The 26,225-nt window shown below is 36.0% G+C and overlaps 1 protein-coding gene across 4 annotated transcripts in view; it reads right to left on the minus strand.

Annotated features, from left to right (window-relative positions):
- LOC134754730 (innexin shaking-B-like) overlaps positions 1-26,225 on the minus strand; it is a 166,007-nt gene that overhangs the window by 44,167 nt on the left and 95,615 nt on the right. For all 4 annotated transcript variants that reach the window (XM_063691074.1, XM_063691073.1, XM_063691070.1 and 1 more), the window contains one exon: positions 12,058-12,277. In XM_063691074.1, the coding sequence (XP_063547144.1) occupies positions 12,058-12,274 (217 nt within the window). In that variant the 5' untranslated portion in view covers positions 12,275-12,277. The remainder of the gene's footprint in view (positions 1-12,057; positions 12,278-26,225) is intronic.

A 26,225-nucleotide genomic window follows, 5' to 3' on the forward strand; every position in this document is an offset into this window, starting at 1 on the left:
ATACCCCACCCCCCTATCCTTGTCTAGTCCCTATCCCGTCGTAAAGCAAATTTCTGCCAAATAGTAATTAATACCTAATAATAAGCAAATTAATAACCAGTCGGGTAATGACTTAGTTTTTAAAGGCGGTGCCAAACCAACAAAAACTTTGCTGCCAAATAGAAAAAGAAATACGAGAAGTAGTTAGTAGTGCAAGAACTAAACATGTCTTTTTTTGTATTAAGGCCGTTCCATCGGTTTGTCGCTGTCTCTGTCACATTTCGCAAGAAAGAACGGAAAAGATCATGCGCGCCAAGTGTCAATTTTGATCGAATTTTGTCGATTTTTATTTATTTTAAAAACGTTACCCTACAATATCGAAATTCGAAAGCTATGAAATTACTATTTAAGTTAAGATTGTTTTTTCTTCTTTTTTTGTTTATAGTATCACATAATAAATAACCGAGTAAAGTGTGATTAAAAGCCCGAGTTAGAGGTTACTTTGGGAATTAATTGTATCGAGTGAAGTGGCTCAGGGAACCGCCTTAGTACTTTTTGGCAGAAATTTGCTTTACGACAGGATAGGAACTGGACAAGGATAGGGGGCGGGGTATATAAAAAATATTTTGTGCTTTCCAGTGGGTTGGTTTTTTGAAGGCGGTTCCCTTTTTTTTTCAAAAGAATTGAAATTAAATTATTACAGTTTTTACTTATTTTTTTTTGGTAATATCGTGTTTAGGCTTGATTCGTCTCAAAAATATATTCGACACGAGGTGGAATTCAGGGTCTGATCATGAAGCCGAGGTGCTCAACCGTCATCAACCAGGTCGTGAAACCACTTCGTGTTCGGGCTCGTTCGATTCGTCTCAACAAGATCTTTGACACGAGATGATACCTAGGGTCTGATCATGAAGCCGAGAGGTGCTCAAGAGTACTCATTAACCAGGTCGTGAAACCACTTCGTGTTTGGGCTCGTTTGATTCGTCTCAACAAGATCTTTGACACGAGATGATACCCAGGGTCTAATTAAAAATATGTATTACACCTACGGTTTTTTCCATAAACGATTGATATTTTTGATAATTATTGTATTTGTCTATATTTGTCCTGTAATATATGATAACATGTTGTGTTAAAATTTAATTATTTTTTATTGATAAACTTTGAAGATTAGGGAGGGGTGCGAGAGTATTTTTTTTACACTTTCCTTCATAAATCAATTATTTTTTCACTGAAAAAAATAAATGAAACATTATTTTGAAATGTGCGATTCGAGACTATCTAGAGACAAAGTACTCGTCAAGACGAATCATACGAGCTCAAACTCGATGGGGTTATGGCGTTTTATTACGGAGTTCTTATGGCCACCGTCCAGCTCCATCATCAGACCCCTCGGATACCATCTAAAGACAAAGTACTCGTCGAGACGAATCAAACAAGCCCAATCTCGATGGGGTTGCGTCGTTTCATTACAGAGTTCCTATGGCCACCTTCCAATTCCATCATCAGATTATCGTCACTAATTTTCACTTAAGTACTTAAAAGGTTTTTTACGGTAACATACATACATAAACATATACCGTAGAAAGTTACAACTTTGCCTTTTCAACATAGCTTTGCCCGCCGCATAACATTTCAGTAGAAGCGAAATATCATAAAACTAGTAACAAATACACCTCCCTTTTCAACCTGTGGTTAAAGCTAATCATATTGCTGGCAACACTGGCCTATTAGTTGACGTGTGCCTAACTTCAGTCACGCGTGAGCTGGCTTCAAGTGAGGACGTGTTTTTTGGCGGGCAAAAAAAAGTTACAAAAACTTCGGTAGGATATCGGTCCAGGAGAGTCCTACAGGGATGTAATTTTAACTGTAAATAACATGCAGCTTAGAAACGATGTAGACGAAATTTCAACACGTTATATGCATTACTTTTGTAATTATGATCGTGGGCAATCTCGTGAAAAAGTCGTCAAAAAGGCTGGGATAACGCGAGAAAGATGATGATATATATATATAACCTTAGTGCAATCATTATTATTATACTATATAATTTATATGTATTATATGAATACATAGGTAAATTGATAAGAGTAGTAAACAATTATATCAAATTTACCGAAAGTTTTATTTTAACCTAACTAAAGTTATAAAGTGACGCATAATGTTGCGAAAGTATCAATACTGTTTGGGCGGTCGCGTTGTTTCACGCAGGCGGCAAGCGGTCGGTTACTGTGTAAAAAGTCGTATCTTCGCGCGTTTTCAAATCGACTACGGGCTCTTAATAGTCATACTTGTTATGGCCATTTTTTGCCCGGATGCTGCACTTCATGATAAAAGCAAGCCGCTTTGCACAGTGCTAGAAGGGACCAAACTGAGTGATTTGACCCACGGCAGCGCAAGTTTCACCCCTTAGGAACAGAGATGGCGCCATTTCTTTAAAAAATATTTAAAAAAATTCTACAAACTAAACCAATGAATCGATTTAAATGTTTAATATCTCAAATGAAAGCTTATTATATTCGTTACTTTATAAAAAATACTCAAAAAATATACACTGTATACTTTTGACAAAAAACGGCATCTTAAGTTTTTTTTTTACTCGATTGATAGTTTTTACTTGATTTCTCAAAAAAAAATTATGGAACATGAATAGTTTAATGCATGTGTATATTACTGAATAAATGACAAGTATTACACAAAAAACTCGACACCGATACCTCTCAAACTTCACAAAATATGAAAGTTTGAATGTGAGTGTAAATTTCTTCAAAATATATTTCAAAAAATTCTACAAGCTAAACTATTTGACCGATTTCAATGTTTAATATCCCAAATAAAAGCTGATTATATATATTACTTATAAAGAAATACTCAAAAAACATATAATGAATACTTTTGGCAAAAAACGGCAGCTAAAGTTTTTTTTTCTTACTCGATTGATAGTTTTAACTTGATTTCTTTAAAAAAAACATGGAACATGAATAGTTTAATAAATGTATATTTAAGTTCAATTATGCACGCTCTTACAAATAAATTTATTTAAAAGAAATCTTCAACCGCAGTAAGTGCACTGATTTTAATATAAAATGTGTCATATGAAAAGAAATCACCCAATTTATTTTAATAAATAAAAACTGAATAAAGTTTTTTCCTGGTGCTGAATTACAAAAAAATATAACAAAATAGAAATTATTTTTATTTAAAGTGACTACATTTGTAAACAAAAAACTTAAATGTCCTCTTCGGGTTCACCGGTAGATGTAGAACTGAAAAAGATAAGTCGTTTGGAAGTACTCGTACCATTTCAATACTACAAAATCACCGATCATACATGAACTGGTTGCTGTAGATTACTGTTGAATTATTTTTGTGCCTAGCTATACCTATAATCAGTGGTCAGCATGCAGAATAACCCTGGATTGAGAATTACATTAACTTACTTTTGATTTGTACAGTCATTTTTGCATGATTTACACTGGGCTGTGCATGGTAAGCTAGTAAGCTGACGCGACGACACCCACAACGCATAGTTTCGCAGCCAGATTTACAGCCACAATGGTCCAAGAGGCTTAATTGCGACCAAATCGCTGTAACTGCCGACCATTCTGGAGTCCAACTCTCTTTTTCCTTAGTCCATTTCAAAGAAGATGGACATGGTATGGAAACTTCTGGTTTCAGAGCGTTTCCCCATATAAGGCCCGCTTTGTAAGCTGCTGCTATTTTGTTATATTTATTTTGTAATTCAGCACCAGGAAAAAACTTTATTCAGGTTTTATTTATTTATTTTTTATTTATTAAAATAAATTGGGTGATTTCTTTTCATATTAAAATCAGTGCACTTACTGCGGTTGAAGATTTCTTTTAAATAAATTTATTTGTAAGAGCGTGCATAATTGAACTTAAATATTTCGTGAAGAATGAAAGGTATCGGTGTCGGGTTTTTTATATAATACTTGTTATTTATTCAGTAATATATACATGCATTAAACTATTCATATTCCATACATTTTTTTTAAGAAATCAAGTAAAAGCTATCAATCGAGTAAAAAAAAACTTAAGATGCCGTTTTTTGTCAAAAGTATTCAGTATATATTTTTTATGTATTTTTTTAAATGTAATGTATATAATGAGCTGATTTTTTTTATTTGCATTAATTATTTTTATGATTTTGACCCATGTTCTTTCACTGATATGCGTTAAAATTGTTAAATAATAAACGAAACCGTCAACGCCATCTATACGACAGTAGGCCAAAACTAGTAGCGCCCTCTGAACGAGAATCAAAATTTCTTGATATCGAGGCACGTTTTTTCCTTAGACTGTATCCATCTATTACGGAGTTATATCTATCTTTGCTATTACTAAGACTCCGCTGTCCGTTTGTCCGTCCGTCTGTCCGTCTGTCCGTCTGTATGTCTGTCACGAGGCTGTATCTCGTGATCTGTGATAGCTATACAGCTGAAATTTTCACAGATGATGTATTTCGGTTGCCGCTATAACAACAAATACTAAAAACAGAATAAAATAAAGATTTAAGTGGGGCTCCCATACAACACACGTGATTTTTGACCGAAGTTAAGCAACGTCGGGCGGGGTCAGTACTTGGATGGGTGACCATTTTTATAGTTAATGGTACGGAACCCTTCGTGTGTGTGTCCGACTCGCACTTGGCCGATTTTTTAAAATTTTACAATGAGATTTTAGGCGTTTGTATATGAAACTGTATGCAAAATCTATACAAGGAACAAAAATAGCTGTATAAAAACATACGGGTTCTAAAAAGATAGGTATAATAAGTCTATCAAAATTAATAAAGGGAAGTAATTAAACGATCAGCCATTTTTAAAACTGATCTGCAGAAAGAAATAGCCATTAAATCATTTGGGCAGCATACAAATATGTTGCCGGCAATAAATAAAAATCGAGCTGCAACTCATGTTCAGCAAATAATTCACAAACGGTCAACATTATAACCAATATCCATCTGCTTAATAAATAGTTGAGCTGCAAAATTATTATTTGGTCAGCAAGATTTAAAAATTGGTTGGCAGTTTAATTGAGACGTATGCATATTAAACAAATGGTAATCTGGGTGGGATGGGTTGCGTTTGATTTGAAAAATCGGCAGGGTTGCAGGCGGAGCGGAATCGTGCGCGTGCATTTCATTCGATGATTATTAGCAGTCACATTGCGTTGTTCTAACGCATTTGTTGGTGATATTTATCCGTTTTGGTACTTTGAGAGTATTATAGGTGTAAAATGGAAGATATTAGCTACTAGAAAAGTAGTGGGTTAGGTTAGGTTAGAACTGCGACCTTCACAGAAAACAACTGCTACTAGAAAAGTGGGTTAGGTTAGGTTAGAACTGCGACTAGAAAAGTGGGTTAGGTTAGGTTAGAACTGCGACATTCACAGAAACAAACTGCTACTAGAAAAGTGAAAAAAAAAGGTTAGAACTCATTTTTGCGGATCAGTTAAATTGTAATCCAAAATGAAATAATCCGCTTACCCACCTGACTGCATAACAAAATTTGATTAATGGTGGATCGCTTACTGCCGATCAAATAATTAATTTGCCAGCCAAATCAATTTAGAGCAGCTCATTATGACATTAATTACTGATTTTGAAATACTTGCTAACCTTAAGTTGCTGATCAAATACACATTTTGGCTGACCAAATATATCATGAAATAAAACTATGAAAACGGATTATATCGCGTATATTGAATTTATACTACATCCCGACGTTTCGAACCCTTTACAGCGTTCGTGGTCAACGGGTGACTGAGGAAAAATTACAAAGTGCAAAAATACCCACATACTAAAATAATGAACAATCATAGCCATCATCATGTATTATAAATTCAATATACGCGATATAATCCGTTTTCATAGTTTTATTTCATGAGTAACTATCGCGGTAACCGAAGACAATATTATGACCAAATATTTTTGTTCATCAAAATAGGAATATTTTGCAGATCGATTAAGTAACACCCATGAATAAATACGAAATAAATATATATATACAAATATAAATGAATAAATTTAATTTGACCATGAGTTTAGGCCATTTTATAACAGTCAATTCTCAATTCGCTACAAATTCTTTGTATTCAACAGTGTCAATTTAAGCAATCAACGACAGTAGGTGAGAGGGTGGGTAGCGGGTGTAGATAACAAACTCAACCTTTCACTGCACACAGGAACCTCTGGATACTGGTTCGAAGAGGGACCGAGCAGCGGTCGAGACGATTCACTCGCATCGCTCTGTCGACCTGTGTGTTGAACACCGTGTCAACAGTTGCCTTCGCGACTCTCGTCTGAAGTCACCAGTCGCAGTACGTCAATCGTAGTCACTCAGTTCGTTCGTTTCGTTCCTTCGCCGAGAGCCACACGTGTGCACGGTCCTCGATTCATGGCTCGATTAATGCACTAGACACGATCATCCACCATCCTAAGAAATAACGCAGCCATGCAGTGCTGTGTTATCCCTTAGGAAGGCGACAGCCGTTTTCATTTCAATTGATATAGCGACCGACTTCACCGTTTCAATGCTGAATAATATTTAACAATACAAATCTGATTAGATCCAATCGTCAAATCCTGTTTAAATGACTCTTGACTTGTAAAGTTTCGATTTAGTGATATATTTTAAACTGTATAGTTTCATAAACTCGTTTTGTGTATTCTTCTCACATAGCAATTGGTTAACTATGATAATTTTACGTATACTTAAGCAATACTTTCTCGGTCTCATTGCAACATTTCATTTACAAACATATACTTAGGCACGACATTTTTATTGTATATAATGTATATATTGTTAATTCCATATACACTGTACAGAAACACGACTACCGATCTGGCCTAGTGGGTGACCCTGCCTGTGAAGCCGATGCTCCTGGGTTCGAATCCCGGTAAGGGCATTTATTTGTGTGATGAGCACAGATATTTGTTCCTGACTCATGGATGTTTTCTATGTATTTAAGTAATATAATAATATAATAAAAAGCTTTATTTAATTCCATACAAGAATATACAGGTAGTAAGAAACGACACATTTAAAATATTAAGAATAATAAGAACAAAAATGAAACTGAAATTAAATCATGTGTGGACCCCTTCTGGGTAAAAGCCCCCCATTTCCATGTGTCTCTGTCTGTGGCTGTATCGAGCCACTTTTCACACTTTTGCCCTGCCGTCGCTACTATCTCGTCCGCCCACCTGGCGCGCGGACTGGCTCTGGCTCGCGTGCCCCGTGGTCCAGACCATTTTATTGCTCTGATGGTCCATCTGTCGTCGTTGTATCTGGCCACGTGACCTGCCCACGTCCACTTCCGTTTTAGTGAGAAGGTTAGAGCGTCCTTAATATTAGTTTTTTTACGGATAAGCGTATTTTTCACTTTGTCCCTTAATTTTATTCCCAGGCAGCTTCTCTCCATCTTTCTTTGTTTGAATTTTTTTTCTTGTTTTGAGGTCAAGCGTCCATGTTTGGCACCCGTATGTGAGGAATGGTAGTATGTCTGAGTCCATAATAATTTTCTTATATGTCATCGGGAGTTGTGATTTAAATATTTCCTTATGAGCCCAGTATTTCCTCCAGCTGATTGCTATTCGCCGCTCTACTTCTTCAGCATTTCTATCCTTGTTGAATGATATCATTTTACCCAGGTAAATGTATTTTTCGACGAACTCGAGGGGGACGTTGTTTATCAAAATTGGGGTAGTGTGGTGGTTTGTCATCAGTTTCGTTATGTCGAAGTTCATTTCCAAACCAACTTTGATGTTTATGCCTTTCTTTTCCCAGGGTAAGTTTTCCATAATGTGCTGTAAGAGCTATGAATAATTTTGGTGACATCGGGTCTCCCTGTCTCACGCCACTTTTTATATCGAATTTTGTTCCTGTTTTATCTAATTTCACTCTGCTCGAACTGTTTGCATAAATGTTTTTAAAAATATTAATGTAAGTATTTTTTATTTATGTTTTGTGATTCCAGGGCCTGCCAAATGCTGGTATGCGATATTGAGTCAAAGGCTTTTTTGTAGTCGATGAATGCTACATAGAGCGGTCTGCGAAATTCTAGGTATTTTTCTATCATCTGATCGACAACTTGTATTAACAGTATAAGTGTCTTGGCGTAGGTCGCTGTAAACTTATACTTGTGTTTGTTTGAATAAAGAATAAAGAATGTGATCCATCGTACTGAAGCCACTTCGAAACCCAGCTTGCTCGTTCGGCTGGTGTGCGTCGATGACTGGTGATATTCTATCTAACAGGCTCGATGCAAACAGTTTGCATAGGCAGGGCATGAGGCTTATTGGACGATAGTTGCCGATGTCCGACGGGTCACCTTTTTTATACAGTAATATTATTTCCGACTGTCCATGATTTCGGAACAGTTTCTTCGCACAATATTTTGTTCCATAATATCTTGATAGGCGTCAGTAACAGTGTCTTTGCATATTTGATACACTCATTGGTAACCCCGTCCGGTCCCGGACTTTTTTCTAGTTTAAGTTTCTTCATTTGCGTTAAGATTTCGGGCTCTGTGAACTCTTGAACTGGTAAGGTATGCTCGTAATGGTAAATAATACGTGTTTGCTGAGATGAATCTGCTTGACTGTACAGTTTTGTGTAAAGATCTGTAGCTGTATTTATAATTTCTAGTCGAGACTTACATTTAGGGCTGGAGCTTGACTGAAGTGACGGAATCAATTTTTTTTAAGTATTTAATTCTTTATATGCCTTTTTTGCTGATCTTGATTTATCTAGATGTCTTCGTGTGGTGTTCATTCTGTACTCGGTGTAGCATTTTTAAATTCCTTTATTTGTCGTTTTATAGAGACTCTTCAACCTTTCTTTTTCAATCTTATTTAGCTTGGGTTTGTTTTGTAAATTGGTTCTTTCCTTCATGAGATCCAAGACTTCCTGTGACAAAACCTTTCTTTTTTTCTTTTATTTTCGTATTTTTAAACTCATTGATATAGAATGCATTATTTTTTACAGTATTCATCAGCTGTATGACTTTCTATCGCAGTGAGGTCTGGCACGTAATTGTTCAGGTTTTCCAGGTATTTCTCCCGTTCGTTTGACGACTTCTACATTGACGGTTTATTTGAAAAACAAGGATTGCATTATTTTTATACTTTTTATGATTTCTAGAATATGAAAATTATAAAAAGTATAAAAGTTATGCAATCCTTGTAATCAAAGAGCCGCCTGCTACAGAGTTTTTAAAATTGCCGCGTTTATTCAGGTTCAACTTTCATTAGCCAGACTAGTTAGTTTGGCGGAAATAGGGCCAGATCAATAAATAATTTGCGACCGGTCGCGAGTTGCATTGGCTCTTATTCTCTTAAGTTAATGGTTTCAGAAGGGAGCGTGCAATGTGCAATTGCTAAGAACTCTGGAACAAGTCTTTCCTATATTTACTACTCATCAAAAAGAAACTTATGTTAAACCTACATCCGGTTAACAAGAAACTTTTGAGTGGTGTTCATTTACAAAAAAATATTTAACGCACTTATAAAGCAATGTAATGCAATACGGAAAACAATTTTTTTTATTGGTATGAAAGATAACAGCCGTAAATATAGCTAAGACATAATTATGCTTACATAAAACAATGCCAATAACAGTCATCCATTGAGTTACATTATGTAACGATTAAAAATAACAAAAATAAGAAAACACGAGAATATACAATACATACACACAAATGCTCGCTGCGCTAGAAGTACTACATATTGGCTGTAAAATGTTTAACCATTCGAGCGGCAAAGCAATATTTTAAATATTCGCGCCGTGCGGCGCGCAGCCGCAATGCGGCGTGTTTTCCATATTAAAAATGGCGGCCCGCCGCACGCGCGGTTGTTTTTAAAACTACTTCTTCTTCTTCAGATTCAGATTCAGATTATTTATTGGTAAAAATAATACAATTTTTTACACGTCATATTTCCATGTGCTTTAAGATTAGACTTAAATGTACGATAGATATAATTAAATACAATTTCAATATGTCAGTTATCGGTTCAAGTTAATAATCATAGAATAATGTTATAAATTAATAATTAAATTACAAAATGTCAGTGTCATCGATTCGATTAAATTACAAACAAAAGATGCATGCAACAAATGTCCACTACTTAATACTGCAAATTATCACTTAGGTTTTCAAATTCATTTATATCGTAACAAGCACATTTAATTAGTAACGCTTTTAATTTATTTTTGAAAATTGTGTCACTGCCTGCATTTCTTATGTCAATTGGAATTTTATTGTATATTTTGGGCCCAAAGACGCTGAGAGATGCTCGGGCCTTGGCCAACCGTCGCCGCGGGGGCGCGAGTAGATATAATCTTGACTAGTTAATGCCTATAACTGCCTATTAATTATGATAACCTGCACCCTTAAACACTTGAGCTAAATATATATAACTCCGATATTTAGACAGAAAGGAAGGAAGCGAAAGGTATGTCAGGATCGTAGCAAGTGGAAATCCGTGGTCTCTGCCTACCCCTCCGGGAAATAGGCGTGAGTATGTATATATGTACATATTTAGAGGATAGTTAAGACAAAATAAATTTAATGTCAGTTTTTACCTTTTGCCCGATGTCCAATTTATGAACACAAATATGCTAGGCTTTCAAGATATCGATTATATTAGTACATTCATTCAGTGCCATTGGACAGTGGACACGTAAAAATGCCCCTCCGGAGAAATGCCCAAAAATTACTGACTGTACTTTTCTTTCATCATCATCATCATTGGCCACAGCATCTTTACAGATGATAGTTGCAGCGACTAGAGGTATTTGAGGAGATGTCTATAGTCTACATCGACTGCGGTGACTGTATAGACCAATGGCCGATCGGCACTTCTTGCCGCACCGATCTCAGATGTGTCTTGACTCCTGGGGTGGTCCAGCAGCTCTGCTTTTCTTTCATAAGGCACCTAATACTCATTGAGACATAATCAGGTTGCGTTGTTTTATCACAAAGTCCCTATGACTATGTCCATCAACAGATCTGCTCTTTCGGCCCGCCGGCGAAGCGTCAAGGCTTGCGAAGGCCGAAGGCCGAGCTCCACGTAGGGCCGAAGGCCCGAAGCGTCACCCGAGAGGGGGAAGTTGAAGCAAACACGACCCAATAGTAAAAGTCTTGACAAGCTCACGTCGGGTCTAAGGCCTCATAATATTCCATTGTCACTATTATGTAGGTCAAGTTTTAGCTCAATGGAATGAGAAGTGCGTCTAATTTAGCTTGCAACAAACACTGCACATTAAATAAAAGCTTGTAAGAATACAGAATATTTCGGCATAATTGAACAGAGAAAAATATCAAACTAGTTATCATAACGATAGTTTCAGATTTTCCTCATCACGTGCAACATTTGCAAGAAACACCCTCTTTTTGTGAATGAAAAAGATAATGTCTACGAATTAGAAGTTTTATAAAAATATATTAAACCGGGTCACTTACGTTTGTAAAGTCGATGATTGCTCGACATGTCCATAACGAGGAGCTTTTCAAAGAGCACTCGCGTTGGTGGCGAGTAGCGACGCGTGGCGCGGTTTAAAAATGTAATATGTCAGTGCCCCACGGAAGTTTTGTTATATAAATACATACCTATAACTAGATTAACTAGGTATATCTCTATTTAAGACGAAATAACTTCAAAGGTATCTCGCAAAAAATGTAATTGAACTCAAATATCTCCTTGATTTCACGAAAATGACACAAAATTGGGTGGGACACAGGTCCCACAGGTAGTCAAAAAGTACCTACCTATAACATTGACAAGGGCGAGTCCCGCGCACAGGTAGTACCGGTAGGCCCACAAGTTGTGGTACCACAGGTCCCACAGGTAGTCAAAAAGTACCTACCTATAACATTGACAAGGGCGAACCCCTCGCACAGGTAGTACCGGTAGGCCCACCAGTTGTGATACCACAGGTAGTCAAAAAGTACCTACCTATAACTTTTACAAGGGCGAGCCCCTCGCACAGGTAGTACCGGTAGGCCCACCAGTTGTGATACCACAGGTCCCACAGTTAATCAAAAAGTACCTACCTATAACATTGACAAGAGCGAGCCCCTCGCACAGGTAGTACCGGTAGGCCCACCAGTTGTGGTACCGCAGGTTCTCCCACAGGTAGTCCAGGATGAGCTTCTTCTTGGTCTTCTTCTCGATCTCGGTGCACACGCCCACGTCCAGGTCCATCATGAGGGCTCGGATCTTGCCGCCCTCCCAGGACTTCCACAGCCAGCGGGGGGCGTAGAACAGCATGGCCTGAGGACAAAACACAAAATTTAAGTCCAATCCTTTTTAATAGCTTTGATTCATACACCCCAGGCCAAAAGTATGGAAATAACGTTGTTTTCTTTAACATCTCATGTTTATATCTTTGTTGTTTACATTTGTAAACTAAGACTTACATTAGGCAAACACAAAAGATTAAAAATACACGCTTAATATCAAAACATCCTAAGATATTGTCAAAAAGCTAATAAAAGAAAGTAGGAAAAAGTTACATAATTATACCTACCCTTTAATTACATAACAAAATGTTGAAGTGGCAACTATTTATCACAGCCAGAGTAATTTACTTTTAAAATGTTCTATTATTATTTTTACCAAATTGTCAATGAGTAGTATAAAATCTTTTTTAATACAGTTGCTCAAAAAGTGCTACATTACGTAGCTGTTTAGCGTGCGGAAAGTTGGTTTTCGTGAACTAGTGCTTTTTACTTTTCTAATTTTTTTAAATTTATTCTTGTTCCAATTCATGACTACTTATTGATGAGTGTTAATATTAGTTTTCTTTAAACGTCGTAATCAACATAAAAACCTACTGGTGAAGTAAGAATACGAATAATATACATATTTCATATTTTATTACTTATCTCTTCATCATTATAACACGTCTATTTTTTTATATATTGAATATTGAAAAACCGTTCTTAATACGTTGTCTGAATGGAACGGAACGCCTGTCAAAGAGGCGTTTTTTCTTTCTGCTTTAAGTTTCCAAAGGCAACATTCGATATTGTTTTTATAAATGTATGATACAATCGTAATTAACGATATTTGAATAGTACAATCAAAATATTTAATAAAATAATTTGATTTGTTCCCAAACTTGTTCATAGATAGCAGCACCAGTCCAGTCTCTCTCGCTACAACGTAAATCCGTAAAGAGTTCGTTTAGGAGGGTGCAAGCGCGCACTGCTTGCCCTTAGAGCTGGTCAAAGACGCCTAGTCTTACTAAGATGGCATATAGTCGATAAATTCGGACGGTCACAGCCGTGGCGGGGTGGCCTAGGGGTGATAATGACATACTTTCCGCACTAGCATCGAAATGTACTATTCTATTGAAATACAAGCTTGTTTCCATACTTTAGGCCTGGGGTGTATATTGAGACTTCTTTTAATGTTATATGAACGTATACAACATGGCGTAACAATAGTTATTTGTTTTACATGGGCAAAGTTGTTGCTTAACCTCTCGTGATAATATTGATACCCGAGCATGCGAAAGATTCAAAAATTGAACCACGAGCGTAGCGAGAAATAAATGCACAACTATTAAGAGGCCGTAGTCGATTTTGGAGCAAAAATGTAAAATTGATAGATTTAGTCGTTGAACTTATACACGTTTTGTTACGTAATATCTAAATAACAAGTATTGGTTTCTATTAGCACGTCTTCTCATCTTGCCTTTTAATAATAAGGTTGCGAGCGTGCGTCACCGGTAATATATGAAGAGAAGGGGCAGTTTTTAAAAATTCATCAAACAATTATGGTGGTAAAATATACAAATTGATAATATATAAGAATAGTTTCAGCAAATGTTGTAGATTGTTTAAGTATCAAACTTACGTTGAAATTAAGTCGATTTTCAGAGAAATTGTCACTTGTTTTGAAGTAATTTCTGGAGAAAATTGAATTCGTTCAACTTTCATTTCCTCGAACTCTAAGTCATATAACAAAAATGTAATCTGATAAAAGTCAAGTACAGTATATGTGTAATACAAATTTACAAATTTTTAGCCGTCCAAACTACGAAATTTACAAATAAGAGCGACAAAATCAGTGCTTCACGCGCGTTTACCAAAACATCCATCAGAAAAAAAATCAATACTAATTTAGTGAGTCTGTTTTCAAAAAATTGATCTGATAAAAGGCAAGATAAGAAGACGTGCTAATAGAAACCAGTACTTGTTATTTCAATTAGGTAACAAAAGGTGTACAATTTCACCGACTAAATCTATCAATTTTACATTTTTGCGACTAAAATCGACACCGGCCTCTTAATCGTTTATCTGAAATTTTGACTTATGTATTTGTAAGAGAGGAATATAAATTAAGTAATTGAGGGTTGTAAAGTTTTATTAATTAGGTTGATAATTATTGCACATCAGCTTTATTAAATAGGTACAAGTACTTCTGAATTCAACATTCAAATTTATCTTCCATATGTGGTATTTTCTATAAAAAGGGATCTTATTGTCGATGGCGCTTACGCCATTATTAACGATGCTCCGATATAGATAGATATACATAGTTATAGTTTATAGTTAGCATGTTAAATTTAGAATTGATTGTATGAGTCATGTTATTGTCTCTATGTAAAAACATAGTTATGGAAGAGCGGTGTCTCCCGACACAGGCATTCTTATGCTTACTGGGCGGCTCCATCCCTTTGAATCATTTTGTAGTGCTAATTAATTAAATAAAGAATTTTTGTATTTCTGTATTATTTTTGTATATAAATACAATGCCGCGCGACGCTGTGCGGCGTAAGCGCCATCGACAATAAGGTCCCTTATCATATAAAATGCCCCAATTTGAACAAAACGAAAATGTCTGAAGTTTTAGAGTTCCGTAAACAACCAGGAACCCTGATAGTTTCGCCATGTCCGTCTGCTGTCTGTATGTCCGTCCACGGCTAACTTCACTGACTGCTAGTGCTAGTAAGCTGCAATTTAATAGTGGTGAAATAAAAAGTAGTAGAAAAAATTTGGGTAGGTAGGTACCTCCCCTACGCGTAATTTTTTTAATTAGCACATGTTATTAACAACAATTTTGCCCTCTTGTAAAACAAATGGGGCATTTTCTATGAAAAGGGACCTTATTGTCGATGGCCCTTACGCCGCACAGCGTCACGCGACATTGTATTTATATCGGAGCATCGTTAATAATGGCGTAAGCGCCATCGACAATAAGGTCCCTTTTTATAGAAAATACCACAACTATTTACCCGTTGGAATTAAATACAGATTTTGACTTTGACCGTTACATCACTATTTTTGCTACATCCTATGTCATAAAACTGAATACAGCAGACATATTCTAGCAGTAAATAAAATATCAATAATTTCCCGATATCGAAATGTGAAGAGCTGCGATGAAACACACAATAACATTTATCGGAACACGGTTACGATGGCTACCTACTAGACGGATCAATCTCGTGTAAGTTCCGACGCACACTTTCATTTCTAAAAATTCGAACCAAACATTGCCTAAAGGGGCTTCTAAATGGGCCATATTTTCACTGCAATGTGGCCGGCAACTATTAGTGTCCCTCTTCCTCACATGTTAGAGAAAAACACCAATAGTTGTCGGCCACATATTGCAGTGAAAATATTGCCCGTTTACAAGCCCCTTAACAATTTAACGCTTTTTTTTTGTCCAAATTGGAATAATACGAAATTACAATTTGGACAAAAAAAATATGCAATTTTCCGTTAAGTTCGATAAATGTCATACGATATCGTAACTCTGTGGAAAAATTTTTAGGGTACGCGGTGAAATTTCCTCAAGAATCACTCTATTGATAGGTGAAAACCGCCTGAAAACCCGTTCAGTAGTTTTTGAGTTTATCGCGAACATACATACATACAAACAGACAGACGCGGCGGGGGACTATGTTTTAAAAAATGTACGTAAATATACAAAAAAAATTTTTGTTAAAAGTAGGTGTAGGGGCGACCCGCTCATAAAATGTACGTATAATTATCAAGCAAAAAATACCTCATTGCCAGTCGATAACCTCGAAATGCACAAGTATTATCCCAACGAGGACAATAACGCCTCATTGACAGACGACAAAACCTAAAAAAAAACTTTTCACCACCCCAGTTGGTAAAGGCTCCCTTGATTGTTCAAAAACTGATAAGAAAGTTGCATTATATCCACATGTGAGGCAAAGTAATCAAATGCAAATTTTGAGTTGTTTTCTTGTTTGCTGGTAGAATTGACTTTTAAATCCATACTATAATATTATAAATGCGAAAGTCTGTCTGTCTGTCTGTCTGTCTGTCTTTCTGTCTGTGTGTTCCCTCTTCACGCTTAAACCGCTGAACCGATTTAGATGAAATTTGGCATAGAGATAGGTTGAGTCCCTGAGAAGGACATAGGATAGTTTTTATCCCGAAAATCATCCCTTATGAAAGTAAAAAGCGGGGTGGAATTGAGATAATTAACGAAGTGCCTGCTAATTTGTGTGCATAATATGCTCAAATTTAGATTGCTATGAGAATTTTTCCAGGCGCTATTCTTACTTTAGCTGCGGTTACTAAGTCCACGCAGACGAAGTCGCGGGCAAAAGTGATGAATATGAACGATAAATATTTAATAACATTCATATCGAATCGATTTACATTAATTTTGTTTGATATCTTACAGTTAGTATTTTCCTTGTTGGGGTGGTGAAAAATTTTGTGTTTCACTCGGTGGCAAAAAATGTTTAACCCTCTAGCCTTGAAACCCTCGCAATGCTCAAGATTCCATTCGAATACTCGCTACGCTCGTGCGTCAATTTTGTAATCTTTCGCTTCCTCGGGTATCAATAATAGCACGAGAGGTTAGGTTTAAAGATCTTTATTTTCTCATAAGAATACATAATTATCACCATAGAGTAACTTATACTAGAGCCGAGCGGTACTGTCATAGTAAATTTTGTAACCCCAGTAAATTCACTGCCATCTGTCGACACACTTTAAAACTAAAAATAAATATTTTCAAAAATACGATAAAATGTATTTAGATATGGATAAATGATTTTTTTTATTTGCATTAATTATTTTTATGATTTTGACCCATGTTCTTTCACTGATATGCGTTAAAATTGTTAAATAACAAACGAAACCGTCAACGCCATCTATACGACAGCTGGCCAAAGCTAGTAGCGCCCTCTGAACGAGAATCAAATTTTCTTGATTTTCGAGGCACGTTTTTTCCTTAGACTGTATCCATATATTACGGAGTTATATCTATCTTTGTTATCACTTACACGAGAATTTCATTTTTTTTCATGCAAAATACATTTTATCGGTGAGCGCACACTTAACTTATAACAAATAACTTAATACTGTAGGTGTAGGTGTAATGAAATGAAATGAAAATGAAAAATGAAAATGAAAATATTTTATTTCATTAATAAAATGTTACATTACAAGGTAGTAGGCTGGGACTTCCTTTTAAGTATATTATACCTGTATCAGGAAGCCCCTGGTGTGGAAGGAAGGTGTAGGTAGGTTAAACAGACATAATATAATAACACTAGACCCTACTCATAGTGTTGTGTTCCTGCCGGTGAGTAAGGTTGCCAGAGCTCAACGAGGGAGAGGAGTGTTAGGGTCGGCAACGCGCATGTAACTCCTCTGGAGTTGCTGGCGTACATAGGCTACGGAGACTGCTTAACATCAGGCGGGCCGTATGCTTGTTTGCCACCGACGTAGTATAAAAAAAAACAACAACAACTTTGCCCCCTTGTAAAACAAATAACAATTTTGCTTAAACACGATATCAACCTAGTTTGCGGCGGATCTAAGCCGAATGCAGTAGTTCCCCGTCATCGATATCTTATAACGCTGCATTAAACGTGCTGCGAACTTCGTCACTGCACACCAAAGATAGATATAACTCCGTAATAGATGGATACAGTCTAAGGAAAAAACGTGCCTCGAAAATCAAGAAAATTTGATTCTCGTTCAGAGGGCGCTACTAGTTTTGGCCTACAGTCGAATAGATGGCGTTGACGGTTTCGTTTGTTATTTAACAATTTTAACGCATATCAGTAAAAGAACATGGGTCAAAATCATAAAAATAATCAATGCAAATAAAAAAAATCATTTATCTATATTTAAATACATTCTATCGTATTTTTATAAATCTCCATTTTTAGTTTTAAAGTGTGTCGACAGATGGCAGTGAATTTACTGGGGTTACAAAATTTACTATGTCAGTACCGCTCTAGTATAAGTTACTTTATGCTGCACACAAATAACGCGAGAAAGGAATAATCCCTAATCTGAACGGGAAATTTATAAGTAAAAACTTGCTTGAGAATTTTTTTGATGAAAGTTTTCAAAACTATTCGGAAATTATGAGAATGTTCTATATCTTACACATTGCTTGTGGGTTAAGGAAATATTTCTTTTCTTCAATAGGGTATAATGTACTATTATAGTAGCAACGATTTGCTACTATAATAGTACATTATGATACAAGTGTGCTAAGTTGGTCATCACACACGAGGCGATATTGTGCGCGCGAGCTGTAAGCGAGCGCGCAATAAGAAAGCCGATGTGTGTAATGACCAATGCACACGCGTTTCATACGACGTTTTTCAACACACTTGCGAGAAAAAAAAGAAACTCATATTAATCAAATTTTAATAGTTAAAACAGTTAGTATTGTGTGTTGCATCTGTCATACTGCCGGCCGCCCCTCGCCCCGGCGGCGGGTGGGCCGGCCGGGCCGCGCACCGCGCAGGCGGTCGGGCGCGCCGGTGCCCGCCAGTCTGACCAATTAAAGAAGGCACCCTTTCCATGCATATTATTAGCAATCAGTTACCTTCTTAACTCAGTCGGATAATTTTAATGAAAAAGCACGAGTGGAATAATACACTGAAAGAGCACGCGTGTTTAATATCTAGGATTATGAGCCAAAAATCGGTGGAATAAAAACGTCGTTTTGAGCAAGTGTGTTGAATAATATTATATGAAACACTAGCATGACGTCACTATCAAATTACCTCTTTATAGTTTTATATGGGGTTTAAAATAAAAATAGTATTTGGTGCTTTATTTTATGCATGGTGAAAAATAATTTATTTTAAACTAGCTTTTGCCCGCGACTACATCTGCGTGGACTTAGTAACAGCAGCTAAAGTAAGTATAGCGCCTGGATAAAATCTCATAGCAATCATTCAATTTGAGCATATTATGCACACAAATTAGCAGGCACTTCATTAATTATCTCAATTCCAACCCGCTTTTTACTTTCTTAAGGGATGATTTTCGAGATAAAAACTATCCTATGTCCTTCTCAGGGACTAAACCTATCTTTATGCCAAATTTCATCTAAATCGATTCAGCGGTTTCGTGAAGAGGGAACACACAGACAGACAGACTTTCGCATTTATAATACTAGCTTCTGCCCGCGACTTCGTCTGCGTAGAATTAGTATTTTGTTTTATTTTGTTAAAATGTAAAGGCAATGATTCAATTTGAGCATAATACTTACATCATTGTCAGGCGAGGCATCAATTATCTCACTTTCGGAGTGGAAGTGAGATAATTTTCACCCTCTTGAGGGATGATTTCCGGGAAAAAAACTATCCTATGTCCTTCCCCGGGACTCAAACTATCTCTATGTCAAATTTCATCTAAATCGATTCAGCGGTTTAAGCGTGAAGAGGGAACACACAGACAGACAGACAGACAGACTTTCGCATTTATAATATTAGTATGGATTTCATCTAAATCGATTCAGCGGTTTAAGCGTGAAGAGGGAACACACAGACAGACAGACAGACAAACGGACAGACTTTCGCATTTATAATATTAGTATGGATTAGTCAAATACCCTATTCTACGCGGACGAAAGTCGCACGGAATGTCGTAAGCGGAAGCTAGTACCTATTATTGACTATAGGGAGCTAGTAGCTTTCATAATTCTAGTGTTAAATTTGCATCGAATGACGAATAACTTGAAGATTTATTTGTCGGGCATGATTTGGCATGGATCGGAAAACTAAATGGGTGCAGTTACTAATATGTGGCGCAGTTATATACGTTAATATATTATTACATTCAAGGCAACCGAATAAATATGACCACTATTTTGCAATTAGGGCATTTTAACAAAAATAAAAGAGGTTAGTATGAAATCACCGTAGGCCAAAACAAATCTTTGAATGCAGTATTGTAACGCGACACTTTCTTAAATAAATCATAAACTATGTTTAGTTCACATGAAGGCTACTAGATGGCGCTAGTAGGCCCCGAATTCGAGGTAAATATTGGACATATTTTATCTTTCCCCTAGCTTTATAATTCTAAAACCTTGTGTAACTTGTGTTATGTGTTGACTAGTTTTTTATGCAAACATAACGAGTGTGCAAATCAAGATTAATGTAAAATAGGAAATAGCCAATTCCTAATACAAACTGTAGTTCAAATTAGAACAGAAGAGGCAAATTTAATAAATGTAGGCGCGAAATTGTCGTATCGTAGAAAGTTTGAATTTTGCGCCTTTTGTTACTGACAAAATTGTTTGACCGGTTATATATTAGTATATTTCGTATATAGTGTAATTTAAAATTATTTATAATTACAGTCAGGTTATTTGAAGCTGATCTGCCACTCTCCAATTATTTTACAAATAGAGATATTTCTTTACAGTTATCGTACAAAAGCGATAACTGTAGAGATATTAATTTAGAGGGCGGAGTACCGGTGGCAAATTTCACACTAAATGTATGGAGTCGCCTAAGTATTCTTATGATTAAATAAATAACGAATAAATGATTAATTTTGCATAATAATTTTTAGGAACTTATAGAAATTATCTGAAATTATCCGCAGAATTGTTGCTTCACATGGCTATTCATCTTGATATTTTTCGGTTTTAAATATTTAGCCGACGCAATAATAATTCAGATAATGTAGTAGATGTAAAGCAGCTGTCTAAATTGACAATGTCAAATAATTAGTTTCTAAATGTCTCATAAATTTGTAAATTAGTAACTTTTTTAAAAGAAAGGTTGCATATGGTAAAAAATATTATATCGATGAATGGTGACTTGGTCTTGAAAATAATATATCGTTTGGCAGGTATAACTTCTTAGTCTAGTATTTAGTACCTAATGATAATGTTTTGATAAGAAAACATATTATTATGTATTATAGTACTTTAATTTTTATTTTAGTTGTTATGACAGTTGTATTATTTTTCTGATTATTTCTATCTAAATGTATATATTATGAATTGTCCTAGTATATAAGCGACTTGGTTTCTGTTGACTGTAATGCTTATATATTTATTAACAACATATTACATTATATTTGTATGCTCGTAAGATAATTTCTATAAGTTCCTAAAAATTATTATGCAAAATTAATCATTTATTCGTTATTTATTTAATCATAAGAATACTTAGGCGACTCCATACATTTAGTGTGAAATTTGCCACCGGTACTCCGCCCTCTAGATATTATACATGTGTCGTGTGATAAGGGAAAAGTGTGGACTGAACGAAGATGTAGTGACAAAAATTGAGAAAGGTATGTTGATGGTTTGGACACGTGGAAAGAATGAGTGAATGAAGGCTAACAGTGTATATACGGGAGAGGTAGAAACGGGAGTTGGAAGGGGCAGACCTCGGCGGACTTTCTCTGATCAGATCGGGGAAATCCTGAAGAAAGGCCAGGTCAAGACTGAACCGGCGAGCGTGTATGAGGAATGTTATGAAAGTGAAGGAAGCGAAAGAGGTATGTCAGGATCGTAGCAAGTGGAAATTCGTGGTCTCTGCCTATCCCTCTGGGACATAGGCGTGATTATATGTATGTATGTATGTATGTGTGTATCGTACAAAATTATCCAAAAGTAATATTTACGTCTTTTGACTGTATAAAAATGAGGCCAATTTGAAATTACATTCCGATGTTGATTTAAATACGATTTTCACTTACTCACTTTTTTTCTAAACTGAATCGGGACTTAACCCTTAAATGCATAATGATGTATATATGCATCGTATATTTGATGGTCCGTGGCTCAATATGCAGCTATCCAAAATCACATTTATTACTTTTATACAGCATGACACATCTATTTCAATTTATTAAAAAGTTATACAAAAAATCATGCATTTAAGGGTTAAGGCGGGTCCCTGAGCCGGAAGGCGAAAAATTTCCTTATACGATCATATTTATTCTAAGAGACTTTGATATTCGTAGACGTGAAAAAAATATATGTAGTTCTTAATTATATTATCTTTAATTAATAAGCTTCCGATACACGAATTATGACACTTCGCTCGATACAATTAATTCCCAAAGTACCCTCTCACTAGGACTTAACTTTTAATCCAACTTTACTCGGTTATTTATTATGCGACAATATAAACAAAAAAAAGAAGAAAAAACAATCTTAATAATTTAAATAGTAATTTGACCGCTTTCGGATTTCGATATTGTCAGGCACGTAAGGTTTGGCTGTTAGTGCTTATTGAATGGAAAAAAAAATGAAAAAAAAAAAACGATCAAAATTGACACTTGGCGCGCATGGTCTTTTCCGTTCTTTCTTGCGAAATGTGACAATAATAGCGGCAAACCAATGGAACGGCCTCTTTCTCATGAATCCCACGATGTTGAGCGACTTTCGTGATTTCGCGAGCCGGCTTTTAGCCTCTATTTCTCCAAGCCTAGAGCAATGAGGGCTATCGTTTTTGTGCTCATCAGTTGGCGCCACTGTAGATGTAGGTCCAGAAAAACAGATATCATAATTCTTCCATGCTTATTTTTATAAAATCAATACGTTCTAATATACACAAAAGTATTTTAACGTATAAATGTGCCATTTTTTCAACCTGTTCAATTTTGCATATATTTTAGTTGGCACTTTTTTAACCACTAATATTTATTGAGCTATATCTATTGTTTACCATGATTTATCAAAGATGGACAAAAATTTACCACAATTATTCATTTGACATCTATGCATTTGACATTTTGAAAGACCTCCATCTACACTAGCGCCCCTAGCGGCGAAATTAAACGCGGCAGCCCTCATTGGCTCGACATTCTCGCTCCAATATTTGTTCGTATCTGTACCTATATGTGGTATTTTCTATAAAAAGGGACCTTATTGTCGATGGCGCTTACGCCATTATTAACGATGTTTCTATATAAATACAATGCCGCGCGACGCTGTGCGGCGTAAGCATCGACAATAAGGTCCCTTTTCATAGAAAATGCCCCATATTATCTACCCAGTGCTCAGGCCAAATGTAGGCTATTCTTGGTATTTTTACGAGCGAGAAACGCAGGCTCAGCTTCAACAGGTCTATCTGTGCAGCCGCCCGAGCGTGAAGATACGCCGCACAGAATGAGGTCTAAGGAATATGGGGCATTTTCTATGAAAAGGGACCTTATTGTCGATTACGCTTACGCAGCACAGCGTCGCGCGGCATTGTATTTATATCGGGGCATCGTTTATAATGGCATAAGCGCCATCGACAATAAGGTCCCTTTTTATAGAAAATACCGCATATGGTTGTGTTTCTATTTTAGGGAGAATCAACTTTTAGAACACTGATTTTATGTTTTAGACACCCATGCAAAGAAAAATCGAATTTTCAAGAACCATGTTTTTTTTTTTACTTTTTTAGGGTTTCGTACCCAAAGGGTAAAATCGGGACCCATTACTAAGACTCCGCTTTCCGTCTGTCTGTCACCAGGCTGTATCTCATGAACCGTGATAGCTAGACAGTTGAAATTTTCACAGATGATGTATTTCTGTTGCCGCTAAAACAACAAATACTAAAAAATACGAAACCCTCGGTGCGCGAGTCCGACTCGCACTTGGCCGGTTTTTATCCTATCACGGTTCATGAGAAACAGCCTGGCCCCAATTTCACCACGGTGACAGGTGCGACAATTGTTAAAAACATCAATGTTGCTGACGACACAGGCATCCATGGGCTACGGTTACCGCTTACCATCGGGCGGGCTGTATTCCTGTTTGCCACCATCATTGTAATATTTAAAAAAACTTTATTATATCGGCAAAAACAGGTACGCTTATGACGATGATGATGACAATTGTCACAAGATTTATAAGAATTTTCGGTAATTCTTGACAGGAAATAAGTTCTGTGTCGGAATTTTGCGACAATTGTCGTGTTTCTTGTGACAATTGTCATTAGCATCGCAAAATAAGTACTTATTTATTGGCGATATAATGGAGTTTTGTTTTTATTAAAATGTTGGTGGCAAACAAGCACACAGCCCGTTCGATGGTAAGCGGTTACCGTAGCCTATGGAGGCATGTGACGTCAGTAATAGTGATTTCGACAATTGTCGCACCTGTCACCGTGGTGAAATTGGAGCCTGTTAACAGACAGACAGACGGACAAACGGACAGCGGAGTCTTAGTAATAGCGTCCCGTTTTTACCCTTTGGGTACGGAACCCTAAAAATGGTGTGTCCCTGATTTTTGTATGGGATTAATTTTAATTTTAATTAATTTTAATTTTAATAATTTTAATTTTATAATTTTATTTTAATTCTTATTATAATTGCAACTGTTGTCTTATTGTGTTATGCTTATTATATATATGGACCAATGTTGTCTGCAATAAATGATAAATAAATAAATAAAAATAAAAAACTTTATTCTGCTGCGTTACCGTACAAAATGTAACTTATCTGATCAAGTTGTTAATTTTAATGTGTTAATTAAATACTTATGTATCTAATAGTGCCCATGTAAACAAAATAAGTAAAAAAATCAACATGGTTTTTGAAAAATCGATTTTTCTTTGCTAGGGAGTCTAGCATAGACATAGTACATAGTATATACAAATGAAATACAATTATAATAAAATAATAAGTAATTATAAAATAAGTATAAAATAATATATATGCGTTATTGATATAAATGCGTTAATTTTAATTTATGTACCTAGTTATAGTTTAGTTTTAAGAAATACTTGCTGTGCCCTAACAGGGTTCATGTGTGAACGTACCCTAATGTAACATCTGTTTTGTACCACATGATAATAAGCAATAAATGAATTATGAATTAAATGAATTATGAATTATTATGAATTAGTTATAGACGCGCCACCGAGCGACCGGGGGTAAGAGAAAGAATATTCATATAAAATTTGGGCAGCATAAGATTTTTTTCTTTCACTCATAAATTTCGGTATTTCGCCATCGCCTACCTATGATGCCACCCGGTCGGTGATAAGGACAAAGCATGGCACTATTTTCTCTTTCCTCTTATAGGAATCGCAATAATACTATTTTTCTCCACCGACTGAACTAGGAGGGCGAGGTTGTAACCCGTAGATGGATGGAGTATCAATATCTGACGATTAAAAGGCATTGAGATATTATTACTATAGAGAAGCCATACCAACCAATAAAATTGTCGCAATCGCAACCTGTACCACGCGAATAAAAGTTCGTAAGCGCCGTAGAATTCATGGCGCTTACGCGTTTAGGTCGCGACACTCACGCTCCGTTTTTATCATAGAGTAACTTATACTAGAGCGGTACTGTCATAGTAAATTTTGTAACCCCAGTAAATTCACTGCCATCTGTCGACACACTTTAAAACTAATAATAAATATTTTCAAAAATACGATAAAATGTATTTAGATATGGTGATAAAATGATTTATTTTATTTGCATTAATTATTTTTATGATTTTGACCCATGTTCTTTCACTGATATGCGTGAAAACTGTTAAATAACAAACGAAACCGTCAACGCCATGTATACGACAGTTGGCCAAAGCTAGTAGCGCCCTCTGAACGAGAATCAAAGTTTCTTGATTTTCGAGGCACGTTTTTTCCTTAGACTGTATCCATCTATTACGGAGTTATATCTATCTTTGGTTTCTATGGTTTGTTGCCAAAACCACATCAACTTATGATGCAAAATACTGATTTTGTGTGCTGGTTCTATACGTTAGTAATAATAGTTCAAAGTTAGAAGGGGGTTAAGAGGCCGGTGTCGATTTTAGTCGCAAAAATGTAAAATTGATAGATTTAGTCCGTGAAATTTTACACCTTTTGTTACCTAATTGAAATAACAAGTACTGGTTTCTATTAGCACGTCTTCTTATCTCATCTTTTATCAGATAATTTTTTTGAAAACAGACTCACTAAATTAGTAATGTTTGCTTTTCTGATGGACGTTTAGGTAAACGC

This window comes from Cydia strobilella, chromosome Z (assembly GCF_947568885.1).
Source record: "Cydia strobilella chromosome Z, ilCydStro3.1, whole genome shotgun sequence".
Lineage (NCBI taxonomy): Eukaryota > Metazoa > Arthropoda > Insecta > Lepidoptera > Tortricidae > Cydia > Cydia strobilella.